General features: G+C 42.8%; 1 protein-coding gene across 1 annotated transcript in view; it reads left to right on the top strand.

Annotated features, from left to right (window-relative positions):
* The window catches only part of LOC123656181 (E3 ubiquitin-protein ligase Ubr3), an 85,012-nt gene extending 72,584 nt beyond the window's left edge, over positions 1-12,428 (top strand). The window contains exons 10-27 of the mRNA XM_045591886.1: positions 1,147-1,328; positions 1,580-1,704; positions 2,877-3,019; positions 4,354-4,517; positions 4,593-4,714; positions 4,880-5,055; positions 5,422-5,603; positions 5,635-5,894; positions 6,289-6,398; positions 7,010-7,084; positions 7,376-7,496; positions 7,969-8,075; positions 8,186-8,330; positions 8,403-9,229; positions 9,556-9,775; positions 10,385-10,633; positions 11,031-11,341; positions 11,703-12,428. Coding sequence (XP_045447842.1) covers positions 1,147-1,328; positions 1,580-1,704; positions 2,877-3,019; positions 4,354-4,517; positions 4,593-4,714; positions 4,880-5,055; positions 5,422-5,603; positions 5,635-5,894; positions 6,289-6,398; positions 7,010-7,084; positions 7,376-7,496; positions 7,969-8,075; positions 8,186-8,330; positions 8,403-9,229; positions 9,556-9,775; positions 10,385-10,633; positions 11,031-11,341; positions 11,703-12,428 — 4,245 coding nt within the window. The remainder of the gene's footprint in view (positions 1-1,146; positions 1,329-1,579; positions 1,705-2,876; positions 3,020-4,353; positions 4,518-4,592; positions 4,715-4,879; positions 5,056-5,421; positions 5,604-5,634; positions 5,895-6,288; positions 6,399-7,009; positions 7,085-7,375; positions 7,497-7,968; positions 8,076-8,185; positions 8,331-8,402; positions 9,230-9,555; positions 9,776-10,384; positions 10,634-11,030; positions 11,342-11,702) is intronic.
* Positions 12,429-19,831: the final 7,403 nt, after the last annotated feature.

Here is a 19,831-nt window from a genome sequence, read left to right on the forward strand (position 1 = left end):
CGTTTACCCAGGGAGGAGGCTGATGAAAAGGTTAATAATTTTATACACATAATATAAATCAAAATTCTGATCTGACTATGGATTACAACAAAGGTTGCTCTATTATATTTCAAGAATATAAATTACATTATTGCATCCAACACTGAGATTAACGACGTCAAAATATTACAATTTCGCGGATTGTTACCGATTTTTGTGAAATGGCTCTTAATCTTTATTCATTGATTGTTACAAAAAGTTCATCAAGGCCATCTACTTTTTTTTTACAGTAAAAATTTACACAGTAACCATATTTTTTAGTGTTTTGGTGAATCATAAGATATAATTATAGATGTCGCTTTTACTGCAAAAATTAAAATATTTTACAGTCACTTCACAACATCACTTTAGCTTATTGCAGTCCACTGCTAGACATAGACCTCCACAAGTTCGCGCCGAAAATGGCGTGAGCTCATTTGTATTGCCCATAGTCACCACACTGGGCAGGCGGGTTGGTGACCGCAGGGCTGGCTTTGTCGCACCGAAGACGCTGCTGCCCGTCTTCGACCTGGGTATTTCAAAGCCAGCAGTTGGGTGGTTATCCCACCATCGGTCGGCTTTTTAAGTTCCAAGGCGGTAGTGGAACTGTTGTTATCCCTTAGTCGCCTCTTACGACACCCACGGGAAGAGAGGGGGTGTCTATATTTTTTAATGCCGTAGCCACACAGCTCATCTTACACTACACCTTACTTTACAGTCACATAGCACACCTTAAAATATCCAAAAATCTATCTTAAATAAGGAAAAAGATCACAGTCTTTTAGTAGGATGGGGATCCTTTACGGGGGTCCGGAAATACGCTAAACACTAACGCCCCGAGCAAGATAGGCCATTAGGATCTATTTCATCTAAATTAATGAACTACAGCTATTTCTAACTACATCTATTCTAATAAATATATCATTTTTGTGAAAATAATATCTGACAAATAAATTCAATAGTGAAAGATACATCATTAACTTTTATCTGTTGGATATTATCATGCGTCAAATAGCGTTATCCACAACTGATGAAACAAGCCCTTAAACAGAAAATGAACAGCTGTACTGTTAAAATATACGCAAATAGCTACATAAACAAATTAAAATCAAACACATTTGTCAACAGAGCTTATTCTACGAGATATTAGCCGGCGTTTGGGTCCGCAACGGTCTTCAAATCAAGGGTCAAGCGATGACCTATATCCAGGCGAACTTCTGCAACTCCATGGTCGACATGGACATATACTGGCTACAGATATGCGCCGCCCACCTACCGGCTGACCAGTTCGTTGATATGTGCATTGACGTGTAAGTACTGTCATGACAGTTATCTTCTAAAAATTGTTCCAATTGTCGCACTGTACATGCCTATTTTTATTTTTAAAGTTTCAAGATTTTTATTAAGAGTGAAAAATAGCACATAGTGTAGGAGGGTGTGCTTAGCGATTAATTAATTTTGTGTAATGTCCACATATATATGTACATGTTTATGTATACATGTTTTATATTTTTAGTTGTTTTTATTTTTTTATAGTACTATAGTGGTATTTATGTCCCAGGTTCGGCGTCCGCGAGTGGCTAAGCATGACACCGATGTCGGCGGCGCAAGCGGCGGAACAGGACGCTATGGTTGAGGGTCTGCTGACCTTCCTTGCGATCCTCGTTTCCTCCAGGACAAATCTCGGTATGCCATTTTTGAATACTAAGAATGATATATTAAACAACAGCAAGAAATGTAAAGGACAGAAATAACAACTATTTAGGAAAATTTTCAAAGTACCTCTTTCAGGATTTTTGAGGTATATTTTAGTAAAAAAAGTAAGTTAGAACTGTTAGTAGATTCTTAATAATATAATTGAAACGATTGTTAAATATTTAACAACCCAGCAAAAAACAAAACCAAAAGTCTAAACCTCTTGAAACCTTCTGTTTTGAAAGAATTAGACGGAAATACTAATAAAGCCTATACGGGTGCCCAATTTCAAAACACAGTAAGGGACAATTTTTTTTTTCTTTTTAAATATATCTACATAAATGTTCACACAACTCCATTGGAAAGAAAATTGCTAAAAAATCGATTTCGAAAAATTTGTTCTTTGCTGTGTTTTGAAATTGGGCAGCCGTATAGCTGTTGGATTGATAGCTTTCAAATGTGTTTGATGGTAAAACTAATATATCAATTTTTTTTTATCTGTTTGCTACCATTATTCGTCAGAAATATTTCGTAATAGCTTTTAACCGCGGATGCGCTCGCATTGAATTTTTTTAAAATAAAAAGTATTCTATGTTACTTATATTACCTCCAAGAATATGTGTACAAAATTTCATAGTGATCGGTTAAATAGTTTTCGCGTGAAAGCGTAACAAACTAACTTACATTCACATTTATAATATGAGTATGGATACATTTTAAATTGTATCGTTTATTATAATTCACGTTTTCTCGGTACAGACACTGAATTAAAGTAAATATTTCTCATATATTTTTAAATTTTATGTTTATTATGATTCACGTTTGTAAAGGTCAATTAAGTTTATTATTTTACTTGAATACTATCGGTAGGTTTAACGTGACACATTAGACGATAAAAAACTTGGAAAATTCCTCTCCATCTAAGGGATATTAATAAAATTAATATATATAAATCTCGTGTCACAATGTTTGTCCTCAATGGACTCCTAAACCACTTAACCGATTATAATAAAATTCGCACACCATGTGCAGTTCGATCCAACTTAAAAGATAGGCTATATTTTATTTTGATATATTATGTTATTATTATATTTCAGAAAAAAAAATAAGGTGATACGAAGTTAGCCAGGTCAGCTAGTAAAATTTTAAATATATACCCGTAGGTAACGACGAGCTGACCCAGTCCCGCCTGGAGGTGGCCACGCTGCTGGCGGCCGGCGACAAGACGCACTCGCAGCTGCTGGAGCTCATGCCGGAGCGCTCGGGCAACGCCCACACCAGGAACTTCGAGACCGTGCTCAAAGAGGTACTGTCTACAACCACATACATACATTTTCTATTGCGCAAGTGTGGATAAATTATTGAACACCAACTGCTATGCTGTAGTGGTGCGTGTGCCGTATCGCCGTCTACACACCGACGGTTCGCGGATTCGATTCCCGCACGGAATGGATATTTTATTTACAAATATTTGTTTTCCATTTGGATGTTCATTGTTGTGGCTTCCCAGCTTAACGTACTTACCGCTACTCGCGGAGCACGTTAAGCTTGGTCCCGGTTGTAATCATAAGTACCTGATAGCGATCTTTACTCGTAGTAGGGAACAAAAAATAAAAAATAAATAAAATATCCGTCAATTCGCAGTGGAGCAGCGTGGTGGATTAAGTTGCAATCTTTCTCCTACATGGAGAAAGAGATCTGTGCCCAGCTGTGGGATATTACAGGCTGAATTGGATAAAAGACAAGTCTTTTATTTTTATTTATTTATTTATTTACTGACACGCCAACAGTATAACATACTAAACATTATAATAATCACGTTCATGTACATAGTCCGGTGTGCATGCCAGTTACGGGTGCATACATCACTCGCCTTAGAAGACAGTTGCAGCAAATCATTAAATATAGCAGAAGTATAATAGAAAAAAAGAACAGTATTAATATTAAATTAAACATTATATTTATGAGCAGAAATTTGCGGTAAGTTTTTTTTTTTAGACTTGTCCCAGAATTATGAAAGGTATCAAAATATTTAATTGACGCGGAAAGTCTTCTGAATCTTGCTATGTTAATATATTGTGGTATCAAATTTAGCAGGGTATTTACGAGTTTACTACGTGTTTTATCGTAGTCACACGAATAGTCCGATCTTCTTCTAGTTATAGGAACATGTTTTTATATGACCAGGTGTGGTAAACGCATCTGATAAACGCCTGCAACACCAGAAGCCACCTTTTTTTTATGTCACTAGGTCGGCAAACAAGCGTACGGCTCACCTGATGGTAAGCGATTACCGTAGCTTATAGACGCCTGCAACACCAGAAGCTACGCATGCGCGTTGCCAACTCAATCCCCAATCCCCTCAGGAGCTCTGGGCACCTTACTCACCAACAGGAACACAATACTGCTTGAAAACAGTATTATTTTGCTGTGATCTTCTGTGAGGTCGAGGTACTACCCCAGTCGGGCTGCTCCATATTTTGAACAGGAAATTCCTGCTATGCCCTACCTCAGTTGAATCACATTATCCCCGACCATCTTCAGATATTACACCTACCTTACTCACAAGCTGCCCCAGAGAGCACGTGTGCCGCGCCACGATGTAACGCAGTAGCTGTAACGTGCCGCGCGTGTCCGCAGCTGTCCGTGTACCGCGCGCCGCCCAAGGGCTCGGAGAGCCTGGAGCAGGGCCTGTTCGTGCCCACGCGCGCCGTGTGGGAGCGCTACTACGACCCGCTGCACGTGCTGTGCCGCGCCGTGCACCGCCGCGACTTCCACGCCTCCATGGACCGCTTCGCCGCCTAGTGAGTGCCCGCCGACTGCGGTCGCCTTCGTACGGCTAACGTGGCACGCGTGACACGGGTTCGTTGTGTCTACAGCGTACGGGAGAAGCGGAAGGCGGAGGGCAGCACCGCGCCGGTGGGCCCGCTGTGGCCGCCGTTACGACCCGCGCTCGCGCCTCCCGAGGCCGCCGGAGACCCTCGGCAGTTATGCGCTTCTGGTTAGTCGATTGTTTGACCACTGGATCACTGGACATTAGACCACTGGCTGACTGAACAATTACACACTCATTACACATTCACCGGATTCGGTGCTGATTTTTTAGATCCAGTAAAACCATATTTGTTGTCACGTTTCGTGTGTGTGACCGGTTCGCGTCCTTCAGGCGTGCTGCACGGCGCGCTGCTGGCCGTACTGCACCGCGGCGTGCGGCGGCGCTACGCGGAGGGCGAGGGCGAGGCGGAGGCGGAGCCCGCGCCGCCCGACCACGTGCTGGCGCTGGCCGTGTACCTGCTGGCCGTGGCCGCCGACCTGGCCGCCGAGCGCGCGCGCACGCACCTGGTGAGCACCGCAGCCTCGGTAGGACGGCGAGCGTATAACCAGGAGCGGCCGTAATTAGATATCACGACTACACCAAAAAAGCAAGCAGCAAACACCCTGTAACTTTATTGTCTGCTTAGAAACTGTAAAATATACGTAAAAAAAAAATAACCTCTTCTATAAGTCTATGAGGTATAGGGTAGTCTAAAATTTTATCACATATCACAAAGTTAGTGTTGTAAAAGTATTGTCGAGCCTTCCTCGGGAGTTCTAGCCACCTTACTCACCACAGGTTGAGGTACTTCGTCTGACAAGCTGTTCTGGATTTTGACCGCAATGCCTACCTCAATAAAACTGCTGTAATACGATTACTCTTGCTCTTGTTAGCGCGACGTGTGCGTGGCGGAGGGCTTCAGTGGCTCGGGAGGCGCGCGCGTGTCGGGCGTGCCATTACTGCGCGCCTTCGCGGGTGGGTCCGTGTGCGACAACGCGCGCACCGTCCTGCTGTCCGTGCCGCCGCCGCCGCGCGCCGCCGACACGCGCCTGCACCCCAGCGAGCCGCGCGCGCCGCACTCCGACAGTGAGTACACACGTGCACAGTGCGCACACACACACACACGTGTGCGACAACGCGCGCACCGTCCTGCTGTCCGTGCCGCCGCCGCCGCGCGCCGCCGACACGCGCCTGCACCCCAGCGAGCCGCGCGCGCCGCACTCCGACAGTGAGTACACACGTGCACAGTGCACACACACACACGTGTGCGACAACGCGCGCACCGTCCTGCTGTCCGTGCCGCCGCCGCCGCGCGCCGCCGACACGCGCCTGCACCCCAGCGAGCCGCGCGCGCCGCACTCCGACAGTGAGTACACACGTGCACAGTGCACACACACACACACACGTGTGCGCGCACAGCAATCCGACTGTGAGTACACACGTGCACAGTGAACACACACGTGTGCGCGCACAGCACTCCGACTGTGAGTACACACGTACACAGTGCACACACACACACACACACACACACACACACACACACACGCGTGTGCGCCTACAGCACTCCGACTGTGAGTACACCGCCGCAAAACACACACTCCAATATACTAAGGATGAGGGTATACGAATATTTTAACACAAACTCAACCAAAAATACGCGTTACCAAAATCATTAACGTTAAAAGTATCCATTAACAATCTGTCCTTTTAGATACTCAACAAAGGCAACAAATAATCTTAATGATCGGTATTGCTAATCCATGAATGTTCCGCAGGCGAGCCCGAGTGGGAGGCTGGTGAGGAGGCGGGCGCTAGCAAGGCTTCACTGCCCGCATCCAGCACCGCTCTGGCCGTGCCGACCGAACGACAGGTAACTTTGCTGATTTACCCCACTTTTGCTCATGAGTAATATAGGAAAAAAAACATCGTCGAAATTGGTTTTCTATATGTCATCATCATTATCACACCTCAACGCCGTCTTGCTCAAAAATACCTCTTGGTGGTCTCAGGAGCTCTGGTCACCTTACTCAACAACAAGAACGCAACACTGCTTGAAAGCAGTCTTATTTAGCTGTGATCTACTGTAAGGTAGGTAAGGAAATTTCTTGCTATACATCAGTAAGAGCAAGATTTAATGTCTGAAAGTGGTTCTTTTTTCCAAAAAAAAAAACAAAAAGAAAAATCTGTAAGTATTTGCCCTATAATCCGACAAATGACCTGAAGCAAACGTGGGCGGAAACAACAAAATTTTCTGCTCGAAAAAGTTAATCTGAAAATTATGCCTGTATTTGAAGTCAAAGAGCTCTGGCAACTTTTGACAAAACGGCATTTTCCCATTTAAACACACCTAATATTAGTAGAACATTAGCGGCCAAGAAGTTCAAGTTCTTGAGAACTAAACTATACTACTAACTATATATCAGACTAATAACTTGACATATGAATCTAATCTTGTGTGATGATGAAAATATTTTAATTCAGATGGTTCGTGGTAGTTCAGTATCGGACGACCAGTCCGACACGGGAGGAGAAACACCTGACATTCGAGCTTTAGAGGTATGAAAAGAGAAGCATAAATTAACTGAGTAGAATATCCAATGATACACGAAATTGAATATTTATTTTTTTGTGTCACTCGACGTAAAGAAAAGTATAGTTTGCTAAGATAATTAGAGCTAAGTTTGTTCTTACGAAGCGACCTGAATATAAAATACTAACCTTCATAAAGATTAAACCAGGAGAAACATTGTTAGTGTGTCTGTATAGCTTTTTTTGACTTCCTTCTAAGATTCTGATATTAGTGCGTGCACACTAGCCACCCACTGAGGTATGTCTGTCCGCCCCCAGAGTGGCAGCAGCGACAGCCAGGCCCTGGTGGCGCGGGGCGACGAAGAAGTGGACGTGGACATGGCGCTGGCGCTGCCCACGCGCGCGCCGCCCGCCCACTCGCCCGTCGAGCTGCCCTACGGTGGGTGCCGCGCAGCACGCGACCCCTCTTAATGTCTTACACAGAACATGTTCATGTCAAAACTATAATTTTAAACCGACTCTTATAGTATATGCGCATTAAGAAAATAGTAAATCATCATTATCATTCAATATTCACGCTTTTCGAGCAGTTTCAGAGTGCCTAGTGCGAGTTTTGTTATCCGTCTCGCAATAACAGGCGTAAATTTTAACTTCACTTTGTATGGGAAATTCGGGATTTAAACCTAGTTCTCGCGTTTACCACTAGATGACTCTGTATTGATTGTATCGTATACTATTCTTTATCGTCTAGGCTGCACTGTTTAAATTCCCATGCAAAATAATCTTCACGTATCAACGCGTTTCTCTCACGTTTCTGTGAATAAAACCCGCACTAGGCACTCTAACGTGCAAAAATTATATAGTTGGAATGTTTTGTAACGAGTGTGTCAGTGACGTAGTTTTGTACGCAGATATCCGAGATATGGAGGTACCGGAGTGGGGGTTCGAGGGCAACCTGTTCGAAGAGACGGCGCCCGCGCTGCCCGCGCCGCCAGACCCGCAGTCCTCGCACACACAGGTATAGATAGATACGTCGATAGATATCATTTAATCATTATTATAATCACTCCTTCGAGTGATTTTAATAGTAGTATAATTGTATTGGTAAACGTTTGTATATTCTTTCAGATGCAATTACACACACAGAAGAACGATGAGATAATAGTCAACGAATCGATAATCTCTCTATTGTTGAAGCTACACTCACAACTGTCCGGCCGCCTGGACTCCTTCTCGCTGGAGGAGCCGGCGCCCGCGTCGCAGGAACCTATCGGTATACACCTTACGCCCGTGTAGTCAGCTAGGCGGTATAAGGAGCTAGTAACTAACCGACCGTGTGCCGCAGGCGACGGGCCGCACTTCATCGGCGCGCTGCTGCGCAAGCTGGCGGCGCTGGACGCGCGCTGCGCCGGCGCCGTGGCGGCGCTGCGGCGCGCGCTGTGGCCGCACCAGCGCGAGCGCCAGGCCGAGCAGCGCGCGCGCGAGCGCCGCGAGAAGGAGGAGCGCGCCCGCCGCGCGCGCGAGCGCCAGCAGCAGCTCATGCGCGAGTTCGCGCGCCGCCAGCAGCAGTTCCTGGCCGCCGCGGGCGCCGCCGCCGCCGACGTCATGGACTGGGAGGACGAGCCGCAGCGCGACTACGACTGCGTCATCTGCAACACCACGGCGCCCTCCACGCCGCAGGACCCCGTGGGGCTGGTGGTGCTGCTGCAGTCCACGTCGGTGCTCGGCCACCGGCGCCGCCGCGGCTCGGGCCCGGCGCGCCTGCCGCTGTCGGAGGCGGAGCGCGAGCGCCTCGCGCGCCAGCGCCGCGCCACGGCGGCGGCGCACCTGCAGCGGCTGCACGACGACCTCGGGCCGTACTTCGACCGCGAGTCGTGGGTGCTGTCGCTGTCGGTGGGCTGGGAGGGCGGCGTGGCGGCGCAGTCGTGCGGCCACCACCTGCACCTGCGCTGCCTGCGCGCCTACATGCGCTCGCTGGCCGCGTCGCAGCGGCCGCACAACCTGCACGTGGAGCGCGGCGAGTTCCTGTGCCCGCTGTGCCGCCAGCTGGCCAACAGCGTGCTGCCGCTGGCGCCGCCGCCGCCGCGCGCCGAGCCGCCGCCCGCCGACGCCGACCACCGCACGCTGGCCGCGCACGTGCGCGACATGCTCGAGCAGGAGAGGCCCGTGCCGGTCCGTGTTCGCACTCGCTACCCTTTTGGAACTTTCACATTTACAAAATGAAAATCTTCTTAGTGGACGTAAATCGTTATCTACTTTGACATTTCGTGAGCGTCCCACTTTCGATCGAGTAAAGAATACTTTTTTATTTATAGATGAACAGAACTAAAACTAACCTGCCAAGCCGTTCCAGTGGGGGTCCACAAATACATTTTTGCTACTGAGACAGATTCCCTCATAATATTATGCTTTATCGCTAAGCATAAAGAAAAAATGATACCTATAAAATCACACGTTAGTAATTTTTACCCAGGTAGTAACGATGTTACGCGTTTCAGACGCCGAGCTGCCTGTCGGAGGCGATGGGCAAGGCCATGGAGGAGATGACGGCGACGGCCAGCAACAAACTAAAGATGCGCTACGGCTCGTCGCCGGCCGCCATCTTCACGTTCGTGGCGTCGCTGGTGCGCACCAACCTGGAGTGCGAGCTGGTGCAGCGCGGCGGCGACCTGGTGCAGCGGCCCGCGCCGCGCTACAAGCCGCGCGGGGACTGCATCGGTGGGCTCCCCTACTGTCTCTACGAGCATTTTCCTACTTCATTGTTTCTAATACTCTGACTTCAAATTAAGTATAGGTTCATTTAATGTGTATATAACATACGCTAAATGACTAAATGTTATGGATTTTGTGTTTATTTTATGAAAATATAAGCTAATCGCACTTAAATTTTTGACGACCTAATCGAGAAATTACCAGAATGTGCTAGATGTATACGTGACCAAAATAAAAATAGCTTCGAGTCGTCATTTTACAAATTAAAATTTTAATTGAAATTAAAAGTAAAACAACCACTGATTCGAAATGTAGATTCTGCAGAGAAGAATCGATAAGAAAATCTGCAGTTACTCGTTTAAAACTCTATCAATAAATTTCTTATGAACAGTATCATTAGTTTCTTATGCAAATATTTTACTAACGAAATACGCTTACGCGCTTGACGGCACAGCTGTCACAACAATGTCAGCTAGCGGTTGCGACTTCGATCCTTCCTCATGACATAGATTTGTATGGTTCGTCGCGGTCTGTGCGTCTGTGCTTGTGTGTGTTGTATTATTTTATTTTGGATTGGGAAGTATAAAAGTAGCTAACCGTACCCGCCGCGCGCAGTGCCGCTGCTGGCCGTGGCGGGCGCGCACGCGCAGGCGCTGGCGGCGGCGGCGGGGCGGCTGGGCGTGGGCGACACGTGGCGCGCGCTGGTGCCCGACGCGCCCGACGCGCCGCGCGGCCCGCCCGCGCCGCCCGCCTGCTCGGCCGCGCCGCGCGCGCGCCCCGTGCCGCTGCTGCTGCGCGACCCCGCCGCGCTGCTCATGCACTTCCTGCTGCTGGCGCCCGCCGCGCCGCCGCACCTCGACATCCGTCAGTACTCCGCGCACTCTCTGCGCTCATAATTACTTTGATCGCTTTCTGTGTTCGATTTACTATCAAATATTGTAGGTGTTTCGAATCAAAATCTTCGACTCACCTATGCAATATCGCTTAAGTATGGTGTCGAGCTTAATATGAATTAGGCTAACGCCGTGGATGTATATTTAATCTTACTTTAGTACATATTTTACCGTTCTTATAATCGGATGTGTTGAACGATATTGTTATTATTTAATATTAACGTAACATTTAAGAAATTAGGGTTTCTAATTAAAAATCACAAAACATTTTAACATTAAATATATTTCGATTAAGATTTGAGATGAACGATACGAACGATACAAGAAGGCTACAGTGTAGTATACGAAGGCACGTGTGCGCACCGCAGAGTACTTCACGTGCATCGTGCGCGCGCTGTACGCGCTGCAGTACTACCAGGCCGTGAACCAGCTGTGCGCGACGGGCGCGCTGCCGGCGGCCCTGCGCGCCGCGCCGCCGCCCGAGCTGGCGCCGCTGGCGGCCGCCGCGCGCCTGCTGCTGGCCGCGCTGCCCGGCGCCGAGCTGCTGGACGACGACGGCGACGGCGACGGCGCCGGGCCCGCCGCCCCGCCCGACCTGCGCGCCGTCGACCTCGAGGTGCCTATCCTTCTCTCCCCGTATGCTCGAATATCTGTTACTCTGAATGACGATCGCTGTCAGGTATTTATGATAACGATCGGGACCGACCACTTCATTTACCTTCTTGAGGCACAGTGCAGAATCACATAAAAATGGACATCCAAACCGGAAAGAAATATTTGTCTCTGTCTTCGTCACAGCTGGTTACATTTGTGAAATCTCTCTCCACTTAGTGTGACATTACATATTTTGAAAATTTGGGCATTCGGTTTCGTTAATCTTTAATAGGTATCAACTTCGAATATCATGTTTCAATACTTATGTATAGGTTACATTTAGCATGTTACAAAATATTAGACTCCTCCTTATCTCTTGTCAAAAAAAGTCACACTGTCGACCTTATGCCATTAACTCTTAGCGTGTGACGTAATTAATGGGCGAGCCCAAGTCAGCCGTCGCTCACGCCGCCGTCCCGCGACAGGTGCAGGAGCTGTGCCTGCCGTTCCTGCGGCTGGCGGCGCTGCTGCGCAAGCACGTGTACGGCGGCGAGCTGCCGCGCGTGGCGTGCGAGGCGGAGGAGAGCGGCGCGCTGCTGCGCTACCTGGAGCTGGGCGCGCCGGCGGCGGCGGCGGCGGCGGCGGCGGGCTGGGCGCGCCAGCTGGCGGCGGCGGCGGCGGGCGCGCGCCTGCAGGTGGCGCGCGCCGTGCGCTCGCTGCACGCCGCCTGGGCGCCGCCCGCGCTGCTGGCGCTGCCGCGCGACTACGACCGCCTGTTCTCCTACTACCACGGCCGCGCCTGCCCGCAGTGCGGCGCCGTGCCCAAGGAGGCGTCCGTGTGCCTGCTGTGCGGCACGCTGGTGTGCCTGAAGCAGGCGTGCTGCCGGCGCCAGCAGCGCGCCGAGGCCGTGGCGCACGCGGCCGACTGCGGCGGCGGCACGGGCGTGTTCCTCGTCGTCACGTCCACGTACATCATCGTGATCCGCGGCCGGCGCGCCTGCCTGTGGGGCAGCCTGTACCTGGACGACTACGACGAGGAGGACCGCGACCTCAAGCGCGGCAAGCCGCTGTACCTGAGCCGCGACCGCCTGGAGCTGCTGCAGGCGCAGTGGCTGGCGCACCGCTTCGACCACACCAAGCGCACCTGGGTGTGGCACCGCGACTCGCTCTGAGACGGTACGCCGCTCGCCCACACTTTGAAATTTAAACATGGACATGTGATCATATAAAAAAATTGTTTTCGTTTCAGAGCGTCCGAGGGCCGGTAGCTACAAGCCGGGACCGGCGGCGCCTGGCGCCCGGCCACTTCTCGAATTATAGTTATGTAGATAAATTATCAATACTGTATCATATTGTTATCATTATTGTTTTATACTAAGTTCTCATCTCGATCAGCGGTGATAAACGATTATAAGGATATATAATTATCCGTATGTAATGTATTAAATTTAGCAATAATTTAGACATAATCTAATATTAAATTTTTTGACTATCATCGTTCTTCTAATGTACTAAATATAGCTAAACTTTGTCTTCTTCCATTTGTAACGCCCGTGTCGGACGGACGCAGAGATTGGAGTGGTTCGCTCAAATCTGACAGTTGTGTAAAAATTCGTATGTATAAATTAGATAATTTAAGTTTCGTGGCTTTGTCCGTTGACCTTTGTTGTCGACAAAGGTTCTGGTCTCTGGCGAGGTATCGTGTAAATAGGAAGGGACCGCTCGTCCGGTGGGTGTTAGGGCTGTGAACATGTATGTAATTTCTCTTTTATCGATTTGAATACTTTTATGAATTATTTTCACGTCTATTCGTGAAAAACCTATATACGTTGTGTTCCGACCGAGCAATGCACTACAGTAACAATCGAAGACAATACATTAATAAATTATACCGCTAACAATACCGTATATAGTGTGAGACAGTGTCGAAACCGAGATTCATGTAAATATTCCAAACGGATCGGTTCACGCTCGTAACGTAGTCGTTAGTATAGTTTTGTGTGCAATTTCGTGGCCTTGAAATATTCGACAATTTATATAATATTTTCGCCGGTACACGCATGTTAACATGTTGACACTTTTGTCTTATTAGTTATAGTTGTTGAAGAAATTTTTAAGATATATCGATCTGTACGTCTCTCCGTACATCGTTGAAGCCGGGTTCCTATATTCTAAAAACGGGCCGTTCAGTTTTGAACACGTGTTCAATACGAATCGTTTTCGGAATTTAGGAGCCAGGCGTTAGTCTTTATAGCGTTATTCGTATCGCAATGAGCGAATATAATGTGCTAAATTTTATCATAGACATCCGATAGATCACTTGAAGTATATATTGTGTATATACGTTTTATTATTTAATGAAAATCGTTGAATCGTAAGTGGGAATATGACCGTGGGCGGGTTGCTCGTGCGCGTCGGTTCAAGTTGTAACCAAAGGTTCTAATTCACCTTATTAACTCATATTTAAAAAAAAAATCACAGAATATTTTTACAATAGTCAAAAATAACGACCGATCAGCCACCAATTTATTTTAAAATTGAAACAAGTAGTAGTAGTATATACATGCAATAATTTACAAAATGATATTTATTATTCAGAATAGAAATTAATTTCACTTTATCCAGTAACTTGAGTTATTCGTTATGATCTCATTACAAATTAATTGTATTGAAACATAAACGTCTTAACACTTGAACCCATAGATTATACACTTATATACATACCGGTACTTGAACCACTTGTCTAGCAACCCACCCCAAGACCTTCAATTGTTACGATTTTTTTTTTTGTTTATTTTTTTATATATATAAATATATATATATTTTTTTTTATGTAATTGACGACTTGCTGAAGATTGCTAAGCTAAAAGCTTTATTGGAAAGTTTTTATGGCGTGCATAAACTGTAACATTGTTTATTATTTACATATAACTATGTTACTATGTTAGGATATTGTGATACGACTGATAAAATATAGCAGCTTCCTTTGTTTATTATAGTGATTTAGGTTACGTCTCATATCGTTGAGGTACAGTAACGGAAGTTACTGCGTCTATCTCACGACAGCGAGTGCTCACCTCTGAACTAATTATTGTTAACACTTGTATCTATTATTGTTCTTGTATATAATCAATAATAAAATTAAAGTTGTTGATATTTCGAACAAATGTTTTATTTCATATACATCCTCCGTGTACTTTGTTACACGTATTTACTGGCACTCTTGGACTGGCAACCTGTTATCGATGTATTCTCCTATTCATTTAATGTTAAATTTTTTTACCTATGTGATGAATATACTGGTTATGCAGCCGGATCTTGGACTATTAGGCCCTTTCAAATTAAGAACGCTTATTTAATCATGGCCACGGATAATACTACATCTATTTTGTTGGTTTATCTGTTTATCCTTAAAAAAAGAATTTCGTACCACTTGCTCAAAAAATTGACATTCTATGCCACAAAAAGCAAACATAACAATAGTCATTTTTAATCTGTTAAAAACAGGGAAAGAAAATTGTACTGAATTTTATTCATCCTCTAGGTGAAATTACAGACTTGGCTTCGGCCTTACTTTACCAGTCATCGAATTAGAAGAAAACGACATCAGCAATTTATACTAAGCTAACTCATAAAAGTGAACTTTACAATAGAGGCTTATAAAAGGGAAAAACGTGATACCTTTTATATTAATTAAGAAACTTATTTGAAATTTGGTATCTTTAATAGTTAATTTATTCATTGCATTTTCACAATTTTTATTATTACAATAAGCACATTCAAGTTGCATTAAGAAAACCGACTTATCGAAAATTCGAGTTGGCGTAGTATAAATTGTTGGTGTCGAAAAATAAAGTTACTTCAGACTTGGCTCCGGCCTTTTGACATATCAGAACGAAACTTACAAATTCAAACTAGGCTGTATGGATTATAGTCCTTTGCCTTTCCCTATTGGGGATAAATTTTAAAACAACATCATCCTCTAGGGGAGAATGTGATTTAAATTTGGAATACTTACCGAAATTTATACTGAACTACATCTGTGTTTACACCATTGAGTTTGTATATAAAGCATTATACATCTTTTTGAAAAAGGAAAACGCATTTAATAAGCAGTTATGATTATTAAATAAAATTACTCTCTATCAATAATTGGACCAATGTTTCGAATGTTAACTTTTAATTGTCATCACCCGCGGCAGAAGGCACTGCTTTATCCCCTTGGTTAATAATCTACTATTAGAACCCAGTTTCAGAATTTTCATTAATTTTAGTGTCAAGTAATAGGTACGTGAAATTTTAATAGTTTAGTGACAAATTAGTAAATAAGGACATGGCGTAAATACTTAGATAGGTAATAAATCTTCAAATCCTTTGTTCTGACTTCAAGGTAAACGAAGCGATCACTTTGTTGAATTGACCTTGAATTATCGATCAATAAATGGTTGTTATTTATTGAGGAGGAAAAATAAAAGGAAAACAAAAACGCACAATTTTGTTAAAAGTTTATAATTATTATTGTACATCAACTATAATTTTAGAGGTAGAACATTCTACTCTTAAAGTAAACGGGTAGCGCGGTAGAATTATAATTAAATAATAATTTCCAAAGTTCGCTGCGATAATATCATCTATAGGCGGAGTAGATATACCCAATTACAACATAATATACTTTTTATAATTGCAAAATAAAACTCTTTTTCATTTTTAAATAATACAAATTACCAATTCGGTATTTTACCTAGTTCCTTTAAAACAATCTTTTGCGTGATATCTTTGTCTAAGACAACTGCCTAGTAGTATCGAAGATGTAAATTAAATTTATGTATACTTAAACACATTTTATTTTCGTTGTTTTGACATTAAAAATAAAATAAAAAATGTTTTTTTTTTCATAAATAATTTACACATCGACATTACTGTAAGTGCTTTAATTTTTTTTTATTGTAACATTTTTTCATGTAAGAACGCTATGTTATGTGATTATAACAATTATTTTATCAAATTTTCGTGTCCTTACTGTTTCAATGATTATAATCTTGTTTAATTTTATGTAAATAATTTCTTTTTCTTAAAAAAAAAAAAATAATCAAGAGCTTATCACAGAAAATAATAAATAAAAAAAAACAATAAAATGATGGCTCATATTACGCACCGAGTTACAAAATAGAATCTAAATTCAAAACGATTATATTTAATCGTAATATATTTAGGGCCTGCGAACAGAACTTTTTTTAAGCGCGCCGTCGACGCGCGTTTTAGAAACGCACATTGGGAGCATGTGTTTGCGTTTGTATCCGTGTCATCGCGTCTGTAGTGGTACAAACCCTCAACAATGGCGCTTTTCTATCGATTCAAAAATCGATTCTTTCTTTATTTTGTTTAATTTATTTTTATATTATAAAGAATCTGCAATGTATGTTGTCTCGATCGATGTCATCGTGCTGTTGACGAAGCTCTGTTTAAAAATGCAATCGTCCAGCACGTCTGTATCGATTAAAAGCGTTTAAATTTATGCAGGTCTTCAAACATCTAAGCGCGCATCAACAGCGCGTAAAAAACGCGATGTGCACATACCCTAAAATATAATTAATTTTAATATAATTACATTCGCGTTTAACGTAAATTAAAAAAAGCTACATTTTAAGTATCCAAAGCAAGGAATGTTAAATTACGAACCAATTTACATAACAAATTTGAGTACGTATTTTTATATATTAGTCTGAGTACATACTGCTATACGACCTTGCACTATGTCCTCAGTCTAAACGAAGCGATCACCGCGTATAATAATTATACATATATATATATTCTTATAAATAGTGTCGATTGCGTGTTATGGACGACAATACCGCCGATCAAACAGCTAAACCTACCGGCGTCGATACTACCTCTACCGAAAAAACGCACCGTAATAAACGGTTCAAAATATGCCCATAAAATCTGCGAGCGTTATCACCTAATATATACACACACTTTACAATAATATAGGTATACAATCTAAAAATTCCTGAACACATTTCGATAAGATATGGGACTGTTTAGTCTAGCTCGAGGACGCCCGACTATATGGCACAGACGATATACGATATGGAAAAAAAAAAATTAGGCAAGCGCGAATAGTTCCGTAGGCCGAATTGTTTTAATACTAAAGTTTTAATATATCGAATAAATTTCCGTAACTAAAATCATATATTCACACATATATATCTCTTAAATAATATAATTGAACCCTATGCTCGTGTGCGGGGAGCTTATCATTAGTTAAATATACTGGTCGTTCTGAGATCTCGTCTAACTGGCATCGACAATAGGCCATCACTGTATTACTTCCGACGGCGGTTTATCATTAATATTTCATATATTTCTAAACTAAATGAATTATTAAAGGATCGGACGCAATCCCACATGAATTAACTAAAATATAAAACTCGTGTTCGACTACACTCATCGGACCAAATGTTTCTTCAACTTCTTGGTGTGGCCGTCGCCTTCTTACGTAGTCTAGGGCCTGTTCGACCGCGAATGACTTAAAACGCTTATTAAACAAAAATTATGCGAAATATTGTCGACATTACACAAATGATCAGTGCAAAAACTTATTATTATCAATAAACTATTTTGAATTTTTGAATTTTTGAAAATAAAAATGTAAATTTCCTTGTTAATGTTCACCGCTAATGACGTTATAGAGACCACATAATGCTCGTTCTGTGGTCCGTTTATTAAACAATACAAGGGAATGCGCTACTCCTTGAACGTTTGAAAACAAAACTATTATTATCCTAAAATACAATATCAAAAATTAACGTTAGTCTTCCATAGGTACTGAAACTGGCCACTCGCTTAGTCCGAGAAAATTTAAAGTTATAAATGTAACAATATTTGAAGACTGATATTAAAGTTTTGTTTGTATCGATCTGTCCAAGGAATATCGCACTCCTGTTAAGATTATAATCTACATTAAAACTTACGGTAACTACTCTACTCTATAAAAAATTTATAACTTGGCAGATATGTTACTTCACAATATTACATCTGTGTTGTTTTTAAAAAAGATTATTATTGTTATTTTTTTTTTACATTTTTTTTTGTCACTTACATTAAGTAAAAACTATATAGTACATCTGAACACTTCATACTGGTCTATGTTAATGATCTCTATAAACATTTGTCTGACAAAATATCAATAAAAAAAATTTATAATTTTTTTTTAAATTTATAAAAAAAATACTGGCATACACATAGACTAACGCACTAAAGCTATCTTCCGACTCTAATTATATACTTTATATACATTTACAACTATAATATATATAACTATTATGCGATCGTTTCGTCACGATTTAAAAATATTGCAGTCGATGGATACCGTTAAACGTTGGATCAAATGTTTGAAGCACGTTTTTAAAAATAAAAATATACATTTCACAAAAATCTCGGATTATATCGTCTTTTAAGAAACGTTTACCTCTTTTGTAATAGTAAGGGACCATCCATAAATTACTTCACACGAAATTCACAAATTTTTGGACCCCTCCCCCGTCCTTGTCACAGATTGTGACATCACGTATTTCGCAATTTTGCATCTATAAATTATTATTTATTAAATTAAAACATCAGTTTTACATTTTTTTTTTCCATTTAACAAAAAAAATATATTTTGAAATGTGATGTCACAAAATTTTCCCCCGCCCTACCAGTTGTCACACAATGTCACACTTCGTCTCCCCCACTTAACGTACGACATAATTTATGGATTTCCCCTAACATGAATAAGCCTGATTATTAGTTACATTGTAATGTTACAAAGGAGTAACACATTCGCGACAATATGTAACACGAAACATAATATTAATTTTGACATTAAATAAATTATATAGCGCCACTTTAGATATAAAAAAAAACCTAACAAAGTCATAATCATTTCATATTTCATAATCATACCATGTTTTTGAAGATATTTTTATGATCATCTATTCAAGTTTTAATGCAAGTTCACAAAATTGTGTAACTTACAAAAAAGTCTTTGTCTAAAGCCATACACTATCTACAGATGCATCATACATTAAAAATTATTCCAATTTAATATATTATAACGAATGTGTGACCCTAAGATAAACTGCTTACAAAAAATTGTTCAAAAATGTGTATCATTCATAACAGTGTTGTATATGTTGCAGTCAAAACTCTTAACCAGTCAAAAGCACTATTGTTCCGTTACCAAAATCAATTACTAGCAGAAACAATGTTCACGCAGGTACGTACATACGAACGTAGCAGTTAAAGTTCACAACTGTCATGTATGACGTATTTATTATCTGTGGAGCAATGCATGAATCGGTGACAGCCGCCGGCGCCGGCGGTCAAACGCGCTCGACAGATTCTCTCTGCTTGTAAAACCGTTGCCTTTTAAAATTCGCTAATAACCGTTAATCGCTTATAATTCACCAACGTGCTTCAAGATTATTAGAATTGCTGCCCCCGAGAAAGGCTGGATCATCGTGCAGTTGCAGACCCAGGTACGTTATACATTGTACTTCGTTTGTGCTGCTTGTCGTGAACATCGTTAACA

This window comes from Melitaea cinxia, chromosome 9 (assembly GCF_905220565.1).
Source record: "Melitaea cinxia chromosome 9, ilMelCinx1.1, whole genome shotgun sequence".
Taxonomy (NCBI): Eukaryota; Metazoa; Arthropoda; class Insecta; order Lepidoptera; family Nymphalidae; genus Melitaea; species Melitaea cinxia.